The 17,814-nt window shown below is 47.5% G+C and overlaps 1 protein-coding gene across 3 annotated transcripts in view; it reads right to left on the bottom strand.

Moving 5' to 3' along the window:
* Positions 1 to 566: 566 nt before the first annotated feature.
* Positions 567 to 17,814, bottom strand: part of vps13a (vacuolar protein sorting 13 homolog A) — a 39,296-nt gene continuing 22,048 nt past the window's right edge. The window contains exons 44-72 of one of the 3 annotated variants that reach the window (XM_062543582.1): positions 14,441 to 14,601; positions 14,228 to 14,331; positions 13,799 to 14,093; positions 13,301 to 13,699; positions 12,986 to 13,090; positions 12,742 to 12,888; positions 12,500 to 12,628; positions 12,015 to 12,148; positions 11,615 to 11,689; positions 10,794 to 10,920; positions 10,419 to 10,648; positions 9,999 to 10,161; positions 9,668 to 9,814; positions 9,359 to 9,440; positions 8,752 to 8,821; positions 8,271 to 8,385; positions 7,195 to 7,308; positions 6,886 to 7,031; positions 6,541 to 6,622; positions 6,321 to 6,434; positions 5,895 to 5,970; positions 5,403 to 5,566; positions 5,129 to 5,174; positions 4,787 to 4,910; positions 4,349 to 4,463; positions 2,677 to 2,762; positions 1,710 to 1,833; positions 1,487 to 1,561; positions 567 to 1,377 (exon numbers count right to left, since the gene is read on the bottom strand). In XM_062543582.1, the coding sequence (XP_062399566.1) occupies positions 1,327 to 1,377; positions 1,487 to 1,561; positions 1,710 to 1,833; positions 2,677 to 2,762; positions 4,349 to 4,463; positions 4,787 to 4,910; positions 5,129 to 5,174; positions 5,403 to 5,566; positions 5,895 to 5,970; positions 6,321 to 6,434; positions 6,541 to 6,622; positions 6,886 to 7,031; positions 7,195 to 7,308; positions 8,271 to 8,385; positions 8,752 to 8,821; positions 9,359 to 9,440; positions 9,668 to 9,814; positions 9,999 to 10,161; positions 10,419 to 10,648; positions 10,794 to 10,920; positions 11,615 to 11,689; positions 12,015 to 12,148; positions 12,500 to 12,628; positions 12,742 to 12,888; positions 12,986 to 13,090; positions 13,301 to 13,699; positions 13,799 to 14,093; positions 14,228 to 14,331; positions 14,441 to 14,601 (3,800 nt within the window). In that variant the 3' untranslated portion in view covers positions 567 to 1,326. Of the gene's footprint in view, positions 1,378 to 1,486; positions 1,562 to 1,709; positions 1,834 to 2,676; positions 2,763 to 2,832; positions 3,731 to 4,348; positions 4,464 to 4,786; positions 4,911 to 5,128; positions 5,175 to 5,402; positions 5,567 to 5,894; positions 5,971 to 6,320; positions 6,435 to 6,540; positions 6,623 to 6,885; positions 7,032 to 7,194; positions 7,309 to 8,270; positions 8,386 to 8,751; positions 8,822 to 9,358; positions 9,441 to 9,667; positions 9,815 to 9,998; positions 10,162 to 10,418; positions 10,649 to 10,793; positions 10,921 to 11,614; positions 11,690 to 12,014; positions 12,149 to 12,499; positions 12,629 to 12,741; positions 12,889 to 12,985; positions 13,091 to 13,300; positions 13,700 to 13,798; positions 14,094 to 14,227; positions 14,332 to 14,440; positions 14,602 to 17,814 lie in introns of those variants that run through there. The other 2 variants (XM_062543583.1, XM_062543584.1) reach the window with 2 other exon arrangements.

Genomic DNA, 17,814 nt, shown 5'->3' with positions numbered 1-17,814 from the left:
TTTAATTCCAAAGGCCAAGGGAACTTTATCAGGATGCATAATATCCTGGATCCATGAAATGGCTGGCCTTAAAAAAATAAAATCTGCCTGCCCCTATGTTAACCCTATGTGTTAAATTCCCATAGGGTTACATAGGGGTTCAAATACTTCCTTCCCCCTAGCATTTAGAAAGAACATTTATTTATTTACGATACATTCTTCAATCACAAAGCAAATTGGTGTACTTAGCGGTTTTATTTTTACTAATTTTTTTAATTAAGACATTAAGATCAATTGTCAAATGATGATTTTCTATTCCTCTTTTTAGGCAACTTTAGCATGGTATCAAATACTTGTGCTCCTCACTGTATTTATCTCCAGTAGACTACGGAATGGAAAACTACATTGAACAATACCCACTCTACAGGTTCCCTTGTTCCTTTGTCAAGACGACAAAAAACACTAATATACAACCCAAGTTTGTTTTTACAAGCTTTTACTGTATTCCACTACCCTGGCAGCAAATCACATTTGCTGCCGCTAGGTCTAGATTTCTAGGATAGTATTCCACACCTTTTGAGACAAAAAACAGCATATATATTTATTATGTTTTATTTAAAATCGATGAAAAAAATATTTTAAGACGGCATAGCATATACTTAATAATGGGCAAACACTAACAATTCAAAGCAAAGTTAAAACTTACACAAACACAAGCATTAGGCATAATCATTATTGCATATTATTGAATCACACTCTCCCTCCCTCTGCCATAGTGTTACAGTAAACAGTTTATCAGTCACATGAAATACTGAAAATAGCAATACACCCCCAATTCTAATACATATGCTCTTAACATGCAAAAGCTAAAGGTAGAAAAATATTCCTGTTTGAAACAAATATTTTCATAAAATCACTTTTTTGTCTTCAAATTAAACAATAAAAGTTAGACTCATTCACCCACTCACTCACTTACTCATTCATTCAGTCAAGTATTACCTCACTCACTCACAAACGTAAACATATTTCAGCTGTCTTTATAAATAGGGTTCTCCATGATGTGTTTTGGCTTGTGATATTAACATTCCCACTAACAGTATCCTCTGTCAGTAGTCAGGTGAGGTGAAAACACAGGATAAGGTTTGCGCGCTAGACGCATACTTGGCCATAAGCGGTATGTGTGCAGTATGTGTGTGCGAGAGCAATAGAGAGGTTATGTGGTGGATGCGTGTGAGAGCGTAGTGCAAACCGATGCGTGACATTACGGACACATTTAGTGATACGTGAGCTGAACTACATCAGAACCAAAGGCACTGCAACACAAAGGAGAAGTGGCCGTGTGACTTGTTAGTATTTTGGCAGACTTTCTCTTGCGTCCTCCAGCTTGGCGAGGACCCACTGCAGGAGGAAGAGCATGAGCACATATGAATATCAAGGGCTTATATGTGGATGTACATCTACACACACACACACACACACACACACGTGCACACACACACAGACCTACCTTTGCTACCTCAGGAGTTCTGAAGTTGATGATCTTGCCAAACTCTTTGGCGTGAAAAACAGACTTGACTCTCTCCTGGTGAGGGGGAAGACACAGACGTGTGTATGAATGCACCAGAGCACGAGAGCTGTGTACTGAATGTGCTGAGGTGAATGGCAGCTACAGTATGCACAGGTGTGTGTGTGTGTGTGTGCGTGTGCGTGTGTGTGTGTGTGTGTTGTACCTTGGCCTCAATCCTCAGACGTCGGTCCTCTACAATCAGTGGCTCCTTGGTGAACTCATCGAACAGGTACTGCCATTCACACGTCAACTGACCAAATGTTCCCCTTGTGACAAAGAAAATACCCCTGCAGATGCAAACACACACACACACACACACACACACACACACACACACACACACAGTCCGTCAGAGGAAACAAGCCTGCCTAGTGCCTACTGCAATGTCCACGAAACATCCATCCATACATCCATACATACATACATACATACATACATACATACATACATACGCATCCCAACTGCTTTTTGTGATTCTACTGTACATTTGTGGACTGTGTGTGTGTGTGTGTGTGTGTGTGTGTGTGTCCATAAATACTGAATTTGTTTCCACTGTGTATAACTACAGGCGGGGTCATTTGTGCTACCTTTTGCTTACTGTACAAGGACTCTGAAGTCAAGCAGTAAGTACCAGAGAAAAATCTGGTCTTCTATTAGAAGAGCATAAAACATCAGGTATATCACCAGTCACCTATGGCATGCCACATGAATAAAATGAACAATTCAAATGTCCCAAATCTGCCCTGTAAACACATTTGTATCACCAAGTTCCAATGACAAGAGTTCAAAAACAGTGCTCAAGTAGTAAGATTGTGTAGTAGAGACAGGCTGGGGTGGCACTGTATACAGTGAGACTGAAAGGAGTGTGTGCCAATGAGTTTTACTGAGGGAGGTACTGTACACACGAGTGGGAACTTACAACTGAATGTGCTGTATTCTATAGTATAGTAGTAGTGATAGAGTACTGAGGTGGGCTGTGCTGCATCCAACAGAGTTCCATAGTGCTCTGAAGATCTGGTCTAGTTGAGAAGAGATGGGTGTGTGCAGAGCATGTGAAGTAAAGGTGTGTGTGTTCTGAACAGTAGTGTCAGGCTCCCACACTTGGGCCCATGTCCTGCTGGAGCTCCTACCTTTTGGTGATCATCAGGAAGTCCGACTCGTTGACTTTGGCGTGAGCAAAGTACCTGTACTTGGCAAAGCGGCCGTTCTCAATCTTCTACAGAAGGGACAAGAGCGGGGAGAGAGGGGGGAGAAAGAGAGGGGGGAGAAGAGAGGGGGAGAAAGAGAGGGGTGACGGTTAGGAAGAGAGGGGGAGAAACAGGGGGGTTAGGGACTTTGGAAATGACACAAACACAAAGCCATACCTAAGGAATAAAAAGTTCAGCATTTGGTCAACCCAAATAAGGAGATGGAGTTACAGGCATCTTGATGGAGGATGTGACATCACATGTGATGCATGATGACCGTCTGTGATGGGAAGTGACTTCACGCATATGACGGGCGGGGATGATAACCCGGGTGATTGATGTACAGTATTCCACAGCTTACAACAACGGGAGCTCAAGCCTTTCTTCACACTCTAACTATAAAGCTCACACTCTCATTGAGAGGAACGCGAGGGAAGTCAGACCACAGCCGAGGGTTGCTCTGACCCAGCATTGGGTCATGCCAGGTGAGGAGGGCTTCAGAAGGGTCAGGAGGTGGGTATGATTGACCAGGGTTGAATCAGCATCAGATCCAGTCTCGTAGGAGCTTTATTGACTTTTGACATGATGGCATATGGTGTATATGAATACCAAACAAAGAGTGAGATCAACTGACACATGACAAACAGAACAGAGGAGCCATTTCCCATGAAACACCTGGTGACCTGGTGACCTCCATGAAAGGGGGGACTGCTGATGTGTGGAGGGCTGGTGTGTGGAGACTGATGTGTGGAAGGCTGATGTATGGAGGGGTGTGGACCACGAAACACAGAATGATGCACATGCATGGGTATCACAATCTTTATCAAAAATCTTTAATTATCACAATTTCTTCATTAAAAGCATTTCAAAACATATCCTCTAAAGCTTTTTAGCTTTTCTGAGCTTGTGTGTATATATGTGTTTGTATCTGTGTGTGTTCCTAACTGTCTTCATCATCCTCCATCATTAAGATCCACTTGGCCATCGCCAGCTTCCTCTGTGAATACGAGAGAACAACCTGATCAGCAAACTCAAACACACACACACACACACACACCACATTCACACAAACACACATTCATAGACCAAAAACACAGAAGAGATCCTCTCTCCCTGCAATCTCTCTCTCTCTAATTTATCTCGGCCCTTCAAACACACACACACACACACACACACAGACATACAGACACACACACATACACAATCACACACACACACACACACACAATCACACTTCAGGCAGGCCCTACAAGCCCTAACACATAAAAACACAAAAGCATCAAAGGCTCACTCACACACCTCCATCAGCCCTCCAAGGGCACAACTACCAGACCAGCTGCTGCGCTCACAACCACATACTGGAGCTCCAGTCCAGTCTACTGCTAATACACACACACACACACACACACACACACACACACACACACACCGGTCTCTACTCCACTCCACAGCAACACGGTGCTCTACTACGACAGAAGCAGCGGGGGTTATGCAAGCGTGTATGCTGTGTTGGGCTTGTGTGTAGTGTGTAGTGTTGTACACTGTGTATGGGTGTGCATGTGTGTGTGTTTGTGTTTGTGTGTGTCCGTGTGTGTTTGGTGTCGGCAGAACTCACCTGGAGCATCTGGCTGCCGAGTCCCTCCCTCTCCCTGTAGGGCCGGATCACACCGTCATCATGGATGAAGCGCGGGGGACGCAAACTGTCCACATCCTGAGACGACTCTGTAGCCCTACACACACACACACACACACACACACACACACACACACACACACACACACACACACACACACACACACACACACACACACACACACACACACACACACACACACACACACACACACACACACACACACACACACACACACACACACACACACACACACACACACACACACACACACACACAATATTTCACATACTGTATACACATAACTCGTCCTTACTGACACAGGTCGCAAGCTGGAAGAAAGGTGACAGACTTCGAAAAATCAGCCAAGATGGTATAATGAGAGGTGTGATTGTGTGTGTGTGTGTGTGTGTGTGTACCTCTTGATGCCCTGGAAGGTGCTACTGGCCATGTCTATGATGCCTCCGGTGGGACGAGTCACTGCTCCTACCAGCCCCTTCCCAAAACCCTTAAAGAACCCTGCGGCTCCCTCCTGCTGTGCTCCTGCACACACACACACACACACACACACACACACAATATATATATATATATATAAATGCTCATTAGACATCATACTTCCACAGTGGCTCATGGTATACATAATGCCATCTTACATATTATTGCACACATACACTTAATTTAATAGATATAACTTGCTCTCGCAACACAGATAAAATGTGCACCCACAAAGCAACAGAATTAGAGACGGGTTTTCCTACCTTTAATGGGTTTGGTGACTATCCCCGTAATGCCACTCACAAAGCCCTGAACAAAGAGGAGGAAGGCTTTCAGTGCACCATGGGCTGTTTGATATTTGATATACAGTAAAGTACTGAGTTGAGAATCTGATATCTGATAGAATAGAATGTAGTTTTTACCTTATACAGTCTATGGTTATCACTCTTAAGTTATTAGAGCTCTGTGCGCACGTGTGTGTGTGTGTGTGTGTGTGCGCACGTGTGTGTGTATGTGTGTGTACTGTAAGCCACTCACAGACACCAGGCCCTTGCCCCCGCGGGCGAGGCCCTCTTTGATGCCCCTGGGCTGGCGGTTCATGGCCTCGCGCCTCTTCTGCTGGTACTCCTCGTCCAGAGTCATCGCCGCCACTCCCTTCGCCATCGCCCCCGTTATACGGGACGCCGCGCCCGCCAGGCCACCTACACACACACACACACACACACACACACACACACACACACACACACACACACACACACACACACACACACACACACACACACACACACACACACACACACACACACACACACACACACACACACACACACACACACGTGAAGAGGCAGGCTCAGAAACAGGGGGAAGTGAAGAATATGATGGAGGGAAGGATGGGTGGGGAGAAGAGGAAGAAAGGGTGAGCGAGAGAGAGCGAGAGGAGAGCTGAAGGAGCAGACAGACACAGAGAGGGCTGGGGAGGAGTGAACACATGACAGACGGAAGTGTTGAGACGGGAGCTCTGCTCACCAAATGCAGCACCAGCCAGGGCTTTGACCCCCAGCGCCATGCCCTCCACAAACTCTTCAGGACCCTGGATAGCACCCTAGAGACACACACACACACGCAACATATCACTTTTACAACACCTTTAAGCCCGGCGCCCACCGGACACGGATGCGGCGTGTCGTGCCAATAAACTAATTAGAACTGCATTGTTTTCAATGGAGCAAAGCCCACTAGAAACGTCTGCCGCGCAGCAGCCGCACAAGGATAGAAAACTATTCTAAAATCCTGCACGTCGAGCCCAGACCGCTGAACGCCATGACTGGTGGGTGCCGGCCTTTACAGGGTTTCCCAACATGATGTCAGTCTGTGTTTAACTGGTCTGTGAATCCCTGTGAGCCAAACAGTGTGTGTATGAGAGTTGGGGGGGGGGGGGTGTGTGTGGAGTACCTGATACGGTTCGTAAAAGAAAGCCTCCACTCCCTCAGACAGGCCCCGGATCAGGCCAAACGGATTCCCCAGGACATCCAGACCCAACACCAGCACGTACATCTGCTTAATAGCCTACAAACACACACACACACACATTTGTGTGAGAGGTAATAATAAAGGTTTCTGCGTTAGCTTGTCCAGTGTGCTAGCAAGCTCAGCGGGTGCTGTAGGTGCGCACCTGTTTAGAGTAGTGTCTGATGACCTCCCACTGGAGCTGCGACCGCGTGTTGAACTTGTACGTCAATTCAAAGAAGGCCAGTCTGCACACACACACACACACACACACACACACACACACACACACACAATAGTGAGTGAAAACAAAACTCAGAAGAGAAATCAATAGCAGTTACTGTGAGAACAGATGGAAAACCCAGCACTGCTATGAGTCTGGGGTCTGCAGTAGTAACCCAAGTGCAGTGTAATTCCAATTGGTTACACTGAGTATATGATTGGACTTGTTGGTGTGTGTGTGTGTGTGTGTGTGTGTGTGTGTGTGTGTGTGTGTGTGCTAGCGGCGTACTTGAAGACCACGTCCTGCACGTCTGTGAGCGTGGCGCCGATGCTCTTGAGCAGCAGGTTGAGACTCTGTACTGGGATCAGCTCCGTCTGCCGCTTCTCCTTCTGCCCATCCTCTCCACCCGAACTCAGAGAGAAACTCAGGTGGAGCTGCAACACACACACACACACACACACACACACACACACACACACAGAAATTGTAAAGGTTACACAACCTTTTTCTGAGATTTTTAAACAAGCTCTGTTATGTACATATGCCTGTCTGAATGTATGCGTCTGTGTGTGTGTGCGCGCGTGTGTGCCGACTCACCTTAATGGGGGATATATGGAAGTACTCATAGAGGCTGATGGGGGAGGAGTCTGTGCTGGAGGCATGATTCAGTTGTGTCTTTATGTCCTCCAGGTCTTTCTGAAAGAGCTCCACCTGACAAGCACAGACAAAACCACTCACAATCACCACAATACCAACACCACAAAGGAGCTACAGTATTCCTAGCCTGGCACGCCCTCCCAGTGACGTAACACCTTCGGCGTTGCTGTCGCTGGTCTGGCCAACTGCTGATCGGGCAGGATTTCTGAATTCCGCAAAACTGCGGAACTGCCCCCTTTGGTCGAGAACCAATCAACTTTGAACAGCTCCAACGGCTCTGGGTAGAGGCGTGTTCAAGGCAGTGACGCAGCAGAACTGCGACCATAACACATGGATTGAACGGAAGCGCTTCATTCATTTTCACCACGGAGCAACGGAAAACCTTCGACACAGCTGTAGGTGCCGTATCAAAAGTGTTCAACGGGAAATTCTCAGATAGATCAGTACACGAGTAGTATGTAGTAGTCAAGTAGTAGGCGTTTTCGGAAACGGCAAGCGTCTCTCTTCTTCCTGTTACTCAAGCAGTTCCCGTCGCACACGTCAGAGGAAAAAGTGTTGTGATTGGTTTAAACTCGGCAAACCCCTATCTGACATCGACCAGTAGCAAATCGAGGCACTTGAAGGAGGCGGGTCAACCATGCGCTTGGAGAAACCGTTGAGCACAGGCTCTTGGTCAGACCAAAGTCTTGCAGAGCTTTGAAAGTCGGTGGCAATCAGGCTACAGTATTCCACTAGTCCACTAGGGTTCAGGTCGGGCTCGGTAACATTGGCGCAATAAGGCATTGAACATCTACCACAATTTCCCAACTATTAGCCGTGGCTTATACATTTCTGCAAAATTTCTTCAACTACGATGTTAATAGACGGGGGTAGTTAATATGGTTTTAATATGTTTTTTTAATATGGGCCGGGCTCGGACAGAAAAATGTGGCCCGATCTGCACTCTTGTGTGTGTGTGTGTGACGTATGTGTGTGTGTGTGACGTATGTGTGTGTGTGTGTGTGTGTGTGTCTGACCTCCTGCTCAGTTGTGACCACTTCTGTGTGTTCCTGTGTGAAGAGGTCAAGCAGGGCGTACAGAAAGCCGAGGTCCAGCCTCAGGTCCATCTCCTGGATCAGAACCATGAAGTACCTGAGAAAAGACACCAGAACCAGTCAACATCTGAGTCTGCAGAACAAACACCAGAAAAAACATCAGAATGGCAGAGCTAGCTACAGTCAATCCTGGTCTTGCGGCCTGCAGACAAATAATCCACAGAAAGTCCAAACACATTACATTGCTATGGTCATTAGTGATAACATAATAGCTGTTTTCTGTTTATAACTACAGATGTAATATCTAAAACCATCAAGAATTGATGAATGGACAAATGTAAGGCTAAAATGATGAGATGGTTATTGGAATGACACAGATAGCCAGTGTGAAGTGAATGAGCCCAGGCGGCCGAGAGATGGGCGGGTGAGTGAGCTGGACGAGGGGGCAGCTGTGGTCACTCACTTGATGCGCATGATGTCCGAGTGTCCTGCAGTTCGCGTGATGATGCTGACATCAGTCAAGGGTTTGGGTTCTACCAACACACACATACACATTTTACTTATTTATTTGCATCCAAAATTAAGAATAAATATTACATAAGGACACAAATTTGATAGGTGTGAGTATTGCTCAGACAAGGTTCAGTCATGTGATTCTGTTGACAATAAAAAGTTCAGTACAGCAGGTGTTAAGGATATACAGTACACAACACCTCCTTCTCCAAATGTGGTGCCTTCCAATTGTGGATGAAATTGAACAGTATTTAGCCAGTTGCTTTGCTTTCACTTTTGTAAATCCCACAATCCTAAGCTCCTATGTCCCCCCTAGTACCTACTGTATGTATGTGGCCCAAACTGCCAAATATGAGCACAACATACAAGCATTTGTAACCAAGACTCCAAATCTGCTGTACAAGAGGCTGGTATTTCACTAGCTTTGTTAAATAGGCACACACACACACACACACAATAATAATGAATACAAATAAAAAGAGAGGCTGCTATGGTCTCTGAATGTGTACTGTGCAGTGGGGGTGAGTTTGAGGGCATACAGTAAGTATGTGGCTAACCTGAGTCCATGCTAACAGACTTGGGTGGCTTCACGGGGTAGTACACAACAGGGAAGATGGCTCCTGGAAGCTGGTTCTGAATCTGTGGAGAAGCATGGGAAGGGAGTTAGTAGCACATCTACTATCAACGCTTTAACAGTATACCGTAATAAAATGAAACACCAGCATTTAACACCTCATGAAGTGAGCTTGTTTAATTCAATCAGTTGTGAGGGTGTGTGTATGAGTGTGTGAGTGTGTGTGTGTGTGTGTGTGTGTATGTGTGTGTGTGTGTGTGTGTGTGTGTGTGTGTGTGTAAACTCAGTTTACCTGGATGTGGTTTATCTGCACGCGGTAGGCTTGTTGCCGCGCCGACACCTTGTACTCCACTCTCAGAGCAGGCAGAAAGTTCCTGCGCAGTGAAGCATCATGGGGCTTCATCATCATCATGTCCAGCCCAGAGGGAGTAAAGGACACCTGAGAGAGCAGAGGGAAACATGAATGCAGGAAAAGAAAAAGGGAGAGAGATAGAATCCTGTTGAGATGGTCTGGTTGGTCAGAATGTCAAACAAATACATCAACATACTTTCTCCTGTATTCTAGTAGAGGAGGGCTAAGGGAAGTGACATCACTAAAGCTGCACTATGGGATGACCTCTGACCTGGTATTTCCCTAGTGTGCGGATGGAGTCGTCTATGGGGTTGTCCATGGGGTTGCTCTCCATGTACTCTCTGTAGCTCTGCTCCAGCAGCTCTGTGTCCTCTATACTCAGAGTCTTCCAGCGGTTCTTCTTCTGCAGCTTATACTCCCACACCGCGTCAGAGCTGCCAGCACACACACACACACACGCACACACACACACACACACACATGCACACACACACACACAGAGACAGACTAAATGGATTGTGCATATCTTGCATAACAATAATGATAGTAATAATAAAGACACTTTCCACATACAGTATTTCTCATATCAACCCTTAACTTTTGTCCATTTAAATGGTTGATGGTGGCTGTTAAATGCATAGACTGTGTAGGTGTGTGCACACTTGTGTGTGTGAGGTGTATTTGTGTGTACCTGCAGATGCCAATGAAGGCCACCTCCTGGCTGGTGGTGTTGTTGACGAGGGACACGCCCAGGTCCTGCAGGGCCAGGATGATCTCCTGATTGGCCAGCTCGGCCTTCTCACTTTTGCAGATCTTCTGGTATAAGTGCCTGTCCTGCGTGAACAGCGCCACCCGCTGGAGGCCCTCGTAGAAGGACAGCAGGAAGAGAGAGCCGACCCCACCCACGTCCTCCATCAGGTCCTGCACACACATTTCACACACACACTCATGTTACTCACCAGCAACACACACACACAAACTCATCTTACTCACCAGTTAGAGGTGTAGGACAGGTGTCGTGTGTGTGAGTGTGTATGTGTGTGTGTGTGTGTGTGTGTGTGTGTACCTCCTCGATCTTGAGATCGCCTGAATGTTGACCCCAGCTCCAACGCAGCACGCGTGACCCGGTCGGCTCAGCCCAGGTGTAGTACACGGCCTGACCCGCCTCCAACTCCACTATCTCCCTCTGAGAGCTACACACACACACACACACACACACACACACACACACACACACACACACACACACACACACACACACACACACACACACACACACACACACACACACACACACACACACACACACACACACACACACACACACACACACACACACACACACACACACACACACAGCTTAGGAACCTTAGAGTGGCTACACACACATACCATCCCACCCTTGAGAATAAAATATGAAAGCAAAGGAAACACATGCGCCATGGAAACGGATTGGCCACCATGAAAACCTGGACTCCCAAAATCAGAGACACACAGAACAAATTCAGAGACGCTGACACACACACAGAACAAATTCAGAGATGCTGACACACACACAGAACAAATTCAGAGATGCTGACACACACACACAGAACGAAATCAGAGATACTGACAGAAGAAGAACAGAAAGAGAAGGAGAAGGAGAAGCCAGTAGCTGAACCGCATTGCCTCCATTCATTCTTCCCTGTAGAGCAGAAAGGCACTCAAAAAGATGGTTGATAGACCCTACACCCGCAGACACACAGGAAGGATAGGGCTCACTTTCCTTGTGTGTGTGTGTGTGTGTGTGTCTGTATCTGTTTGTGTGTGTGTGTGTGTGTGTGTGTGTTCTATGTCAGGTCCAGTATGTTTCGTATGAGCCCATCCTGTCCAGGGTGTGTGTGCTACCTGACGCTGCCATCCACGGAGAAGGAGAGGTCCAGTAGCTCATCTGAGACCCAGCCTACTAAGTCCTGCACAGGACTGTGTTCAGCAACAAAGCACAACGGGACACACAACAACAACTGCTTAACAACACAACAGAACAGGACGCAACGCAACACAACACAACGCAACGCAACACAACGCAGCTCGACACAACACAACGCAACACATATCTGACATTGACCCTGCCAACATGGCTTGCAATACAACACAAAAGATTTAACATAAATGTTTCAACACACTTTTGTTTGGCAGGAACCTAGAAATCAAGAATCAAGAAACATGTGAAAGCAGATGAAATGGTCTTCTTCACACACACACACACACACACACACAATGAGTGGTGGACATTGCATGGCCTCACCTCTGGTGGTACTGAAGTGTGTGGTCTCTGGTGTGGTTGATCAGCAGGAAAGGGGCCGTGCCATCGTGGTAGTCAGAGAAACGCACTACAGCCAAGTGCTCCGTCAGATTCACATCCACAGTGATGCCTCCCAACTGTACACACACACACACACACACACACACACACACACACACACACACACACACACACACACACACACACACACACACACACACACACACACACACACACACACACACACACACACACACACACACACACACACACACACACACACACACACACACACACACACACACACACACACACACACACACACACAATCACTGACACTATTTCTGGGACACAGACCAGGTGGATAATGGTGTGTGTGACAATTATGCCTGTCTATATGCATACATGCATATGTGTGTGTGTGTGTGTGTGTGCGCTTGTATGTACAGTATGTGTATGTATAGGTGTGTAGGGGGGAGGCTTCTCACAGTGTTGTCAAGATGAAGTAAGAGGCAGTTCTCTGGCTTGTGGAAGTTGATGAGTTGAGTTGATTGGCACCCTTCAACTTTGACTTTCAGTTTCTTTGACTCTCTTTCAGGCCAGAAGGGAACAGCAGACTGGGGGAGAGAACGAGAGAGAGAGAGAGACATTGATATGAGGTACATATCTGTTGCACCATCCATTTGCATGTATTTCATTAACACAGACACACACACACACACACACACACCTGCAGTGGTGGTGCCTCGGTCCACTGCTCCGGGCCTTCGTCACACACACTGATCAGGTGTTTGGTGTGGTTCTCCAGCACGTAGAAGGGGACGAACGTCACCACACGCGTCAGACTGAAGCTGGTGGTATCAATCTTCACCCCAACCTAATACATACACACACACACACACAAGCATGTGTCAGTGTCAGTGACCAAAATCACATAATGTTCGCAAATAGAGACACACGCACAAACTACTCACCAGATAATCTTTCGAGCGGCCTTTGCATTTCACGTCTCCATAGCTGCCAACTGTGTCAATGGAGAACTCGTCTGACAGTTCACTGTCTGAGATCATCAACCGCACCTGAGAGAGAGAGAGAGAGAAAGATTATAGGGGAGCTCAGACAGGTGCACAGAGATGCACACGATTCTGTAGGTGGTTTCTGCACTGATCTGAGAACAGTAATGCCCCTGGACTACTGCAGACGTCACAGTGATCTGACCGACGAGTTTGGTTTGATGAACGGATGAATATGTGAGTGTATGTGTACGAGTTGAGTACCAGATTTCTGACCTTGTTGTTCTGAAAGAAGTTCCTGGGCTTGAAGGAGAAGAGCAGGGGGGAGCTGTAGTCCTTGGGGTGTTTGTGGTGGACGTCGTCGGCCTTGTACTGCAGTAGCCGGTCCGTCTTGTTGACCATCCAGTAGGGGGAGTGCAGCGCCAGCAGGGCCTGACCGGCCTCGTAGCGCACGTGAACGCCCACGTCCAGTTCTGCCTCCTCGCTCGCGCTCAGAGAGGTGAACGTCTGGAAGTCGATCTCCTGCTGGTTGCTGCGGAGCTTGTACTGGGCTACCCAATCCTGCTGCATGTAATCCAGGAGGCGGAGCTCCACCGTGTGCTGGTCCAATAGGGCGGTGTGCAGCTGGCAGGAGTGGCCCGCCTCTAGCACAGTGGGGGTGGATACGGCAGTGCCCTGTCAATCGAAGAGGGACACCCAGTGGTTTGACAGAGTCTTTAATGCATGCGTATTCATGATAGACAGTATGACGTGTGCGTGTGTGTGTGCGTGTACCTGTAGGCAGTATGTGATGGGGTAAGGCAGCAGGTTCCTCAGCTGGATGCTGGGCCACAGATGCAGGACGTAGGGTGGGTCAAAGCTCTCCTCGGTGCTGTGTGAGGTCACCGTGTCTCTCACGGCAACCATGTTGACCTTGAACACACACTCGCTGTCCTGGAGGTGACCGCAGGTCTGCTCCACGCACTGGCCAGGGTCATTAGTGACTGTGTCGTAGCTGAATCCTTCAGACTGTCCATACTCTGGCTCAGCACCCTCCTCACCAGTCATGGGCTGGAGGGTTAACTGGGCCCTGAAACACACCACCACACACACACACACACACACACACACACATTATATACACATCATGTCTGCCACATTGGAGATCTATGGTATGTGTGTGTGTGTGTTGAGCGTGTGGTGTGTGTGTGTGTGTTGACTGACCTGTAGGAGCCCAGCGGAACACAGAACTCCTCTGTGGGACGAGAGGTTCCCAGGCAGGTGGAGCCCTCAAACACTCTGAAGGACACCGTGCTGTGGTTTATGATCTGCAAACAACATGCACTTGGATTTAGAGCAAATAGAGCAGCACTGATACACCATTACAAACACCAACAGCAGTCGTGGGAATTCCGTATGTTCATCCACAGCACCTACCTGGAAGGGCGAGCGGATCTTGACGTACTTGCTGCCCTCTGCAGAGTAGATCTGACAGACGAAGAAGCGTGTGACGTGGGACTCGTTGTGCAGCACACTGTACATGCCCCGACCCACCTTGATGAGCGGGATGGCGCTCGCTTCTGAGTGGCCAACTGGAGCTGAAGGGAACCAAAGATTTGGTCGGATAAGGAAGCCAATCACAGATTATGCATAGTGTAGTAATGACTTAAATTACACCAATTACAATGAGGTAATGACTGAGGTATTTTTGCCATGTTTATCATACTCCTTCTCACCATGAAACACTGTCCTAGACTCAGTGAGGTTGCCCATTATGTTTACTGTAGGTTTATGTGCCAGGTATTTTGCCAACATGTTTGTCCAAAGAATCCACATTCTCAATCTACATGTTCCTCTACAGGAGTGGCTACCCCATAACAAGATGGCTGCCTACATGTCCCAGTTGTGTGCTCTGCTGCAAGTGAAACAGATCCAATGTGTGAACGAATGAACACCATACTCCAATTGTGAAAGAGCAAATGGAGAAGACAAAACAAGGTCAAAGTGCAGCCTACAACCAAGCAGCCCAACCTAGATGGCTCAAACCAGGAGTTTTAGTGTTGGTACCCACAGTAGAATACAAATTCTTGGTTACTTGGCAGGACCATTTGAGGTCATTGAAAGAGTAGGAGAAGCCAATTATAGAGTGCGACAACCTGGAAAGCGGAAAGGTGAGCAAACATGCCACCTTAATAAACCTCTAACCTCTTAAAGAAATGGCATGGTAGAGAGGCACTGATCACTGTTTGTTCCCCTAAGAAGACAAGCAAATTTGCCCAGGATACAGTGCAGTTTGGCCCTGACCTTTCCCTGGCCTAAACAACTACAGCAAGCATGGGAGCTGGTGAACAGCAACCAGAATGTTTTTTCTTCCCTTCCAGGCTGCACGCATCTAGTGGAACATGAAATATGCACACAACCTGGAAAAGAGGTGAGCCATATCGGGTGCTAGAGGCACACAAAAAGCTGATTGAGGAGGAGGTAAAGAAAATGCTGGAGTTGAAGGTAATTGAAGAGTCCAAGAGTGCTTGATCAAGCCCTATAGTCGTGGCAGACAAACCTGACAACACTGTACACTTCTGTAACGACTTTAGAAAGGAAAATGCCGTGTCTGAATTTGATGCCTACCCCAGGCCTCGGGTTGACGAACTACTTGAGAGTCTTGACAATGCCCGATTTGTAACCAGTCTGGATCTTACAATAGGTTATTGGCAGGTTCCTGTGGCAGCAAAATCAAAGGAAAAGACAACCTTTGCCACTCCAGGAGGCCTTTGGCAGTACTGGAGGATGCCTTTTGGGTTATGTGGAGCACCTGCCACATTCCAACGTCCATCTGCTTTTTTAGATGATGTGGTGATCCAGAGTTTGGAATGGGAAAGCCACTTACCTCGGGTACAAGGTCCTGGATTCCCTCTGATAAGCAGGCTTGACGGACCCCAAGAAATAGTACAGTGAGACAAACTACCTAGGGTACACCATCAGCTGGGGCCTGGTCAAATCTCAGGAGGAAAAACTTGATGGCATACAGGATTGGCCAAAACCTTTGACAAAGAGGCAGGTATGATCCTTTTTAGGCCTTACCGAATACTAGAAGGTTCATCCCCGACCGGTAGCTGTTCCTCTCACAGAACTGACCACAAAGAAACACTCTCGTATGATGAAATGGACCCCGGCGGCCGAAGTGGCATTTGGCAATCTGAGGAGGGTATTATGTTCAAAAGCGGTCCTCATAGCACCTGACTGTAATAATGAGTTTGTGGTCCAGGCAGATGCCTCGGAGGTAGCTCTGGGTGCTGTCCTATCCCAGGTCCATGCAGGTAAGGAACACCCAGTTTTTTTACATGAGCTGGAAGTTGCTGCCAAGAGAGAAGAACTATGCCACGCTTGAGAAAGAGTGCTTAGCAATAAAGTGGGCCCTTACAACACTCACAGATACTACATAATGGGAAGAAGGTTTACTCTAGTTAGATCATTCACCGTTACAATGGATGGATAAAAACAAAGAGAAAAACAGTAGGGCAACCCGGTGGTTTTTAGGGCTCCAACCTTTAACTTTAACTTCTCTGTCGTTTACAGACCAGGATAATGCCATGGACTAGAGGGCTGCATTGGGACTGGGACCCGCCGGGTCCCGCGGGACCCAACGCAAATCTTGCGGGAACGGGCGGTATGAACTTGACTGCAGGCGGGAGCGGGCGGCAGAAAAAAAACTCTGCGGGATCGAGATTTAGCATAGCAATAAAATGGAGAGCAGAATTGGAGTGGAAAGCCTAGCCTAGCCAGCCTTGCCTCCCATTGAGATACAGTGAGGGTTTAATTGTTTGTCGTGCGCGCTCTGTTGCGACTGTCATGAGGCAGAGGAGCTGTGATGCGCCTGGCTCGCTCCATGCCTGATTATTTTTATTTCTTTCCCGATATCTCAGACAGGCGTCCGTCATTTAGTACACAACGCACTGGGGGTGTGCAACACAGCCTAAGTGGCTGCATAAGTTGCAAAGATGTTTTAACTGAACGCAGTTTTTGTAGCCTAATGATTAAACGAAGTTCTAGCCGTGAACGGTCATTCAAACACAGTTGTTTTCTATTCAAGCAGCTGTTTTTTTTTCTCTTGCGGGACGGGAGAAGATACAAATTCAATGCATGTCTATTACAGTGCGGGCAAAAATTATCAGAATTTCGCGGGAGCGGGCGGGACTAAACATAAACATTGCGGGTGCGGGCGGGACTGTAACACACACTCCGCGGGTGCGGGCGGTAATGGTCAGAATTTCTGATTATGCGGGCGGGATTGGGATGAAGAAAACAGTCCCGCGCAGGGCTCTACCATGGACATTTCAGATGCCCTGTCCCGCTGTGATGCCTTTTGGTCCTCATTCGCCCTGCAGAGGACGTCAGGCCCGGGAGGAGGGATATGTGGCATCACAAGAGGATGTGTGGTAGAGGGACACTATATTCCTCTACAGGTGTGGCTACCCCTTAACAAGATGGCTGCCACCCAGAGAGCAAGGAAGCTTCTTTGAAGCGACTGACATCTTAAAAAGTTCCTATGTTTTTCAGGACCTTGTGAAGGTATTTTGTTTGCTCCCAGTAAGCTTTCTGAATTGGATTTACTGTTGAAAGACTGCTCTAAAATAAAAGCCTCTGTTGCAACCACATTTTGGCTGTTCTCAACCCTACACCCTGCCCGCTGCAAAGAAAAACCATAACATCACAAGTCACATTGGAGATCAATGTAACTTCAGAGTGAATATGAGTGAAGAACACAGAGTATGTTGTGTGCATGTGGTTAACTGGGAGGGCATGTCTGGGGG

Source organism: Sardina pilchardus, chromosome 8 (genome assembly GCF_963854185.1).
Source record: "Sardina pilchardus chromosome 8, fSarPil1.1, whole genome shotgun sequence".
NCBI lineage: Eukaryota > Metazoa > Chordata > Actinopteri > Clupeiformes > Clupeidae > Sardina > Sardina pilchardus.
The sequence above is the reverse complement of the archived record's forward strand: the minus strand, read 5'-3'. Positions and strand labels throughout refer to the sequence as shown.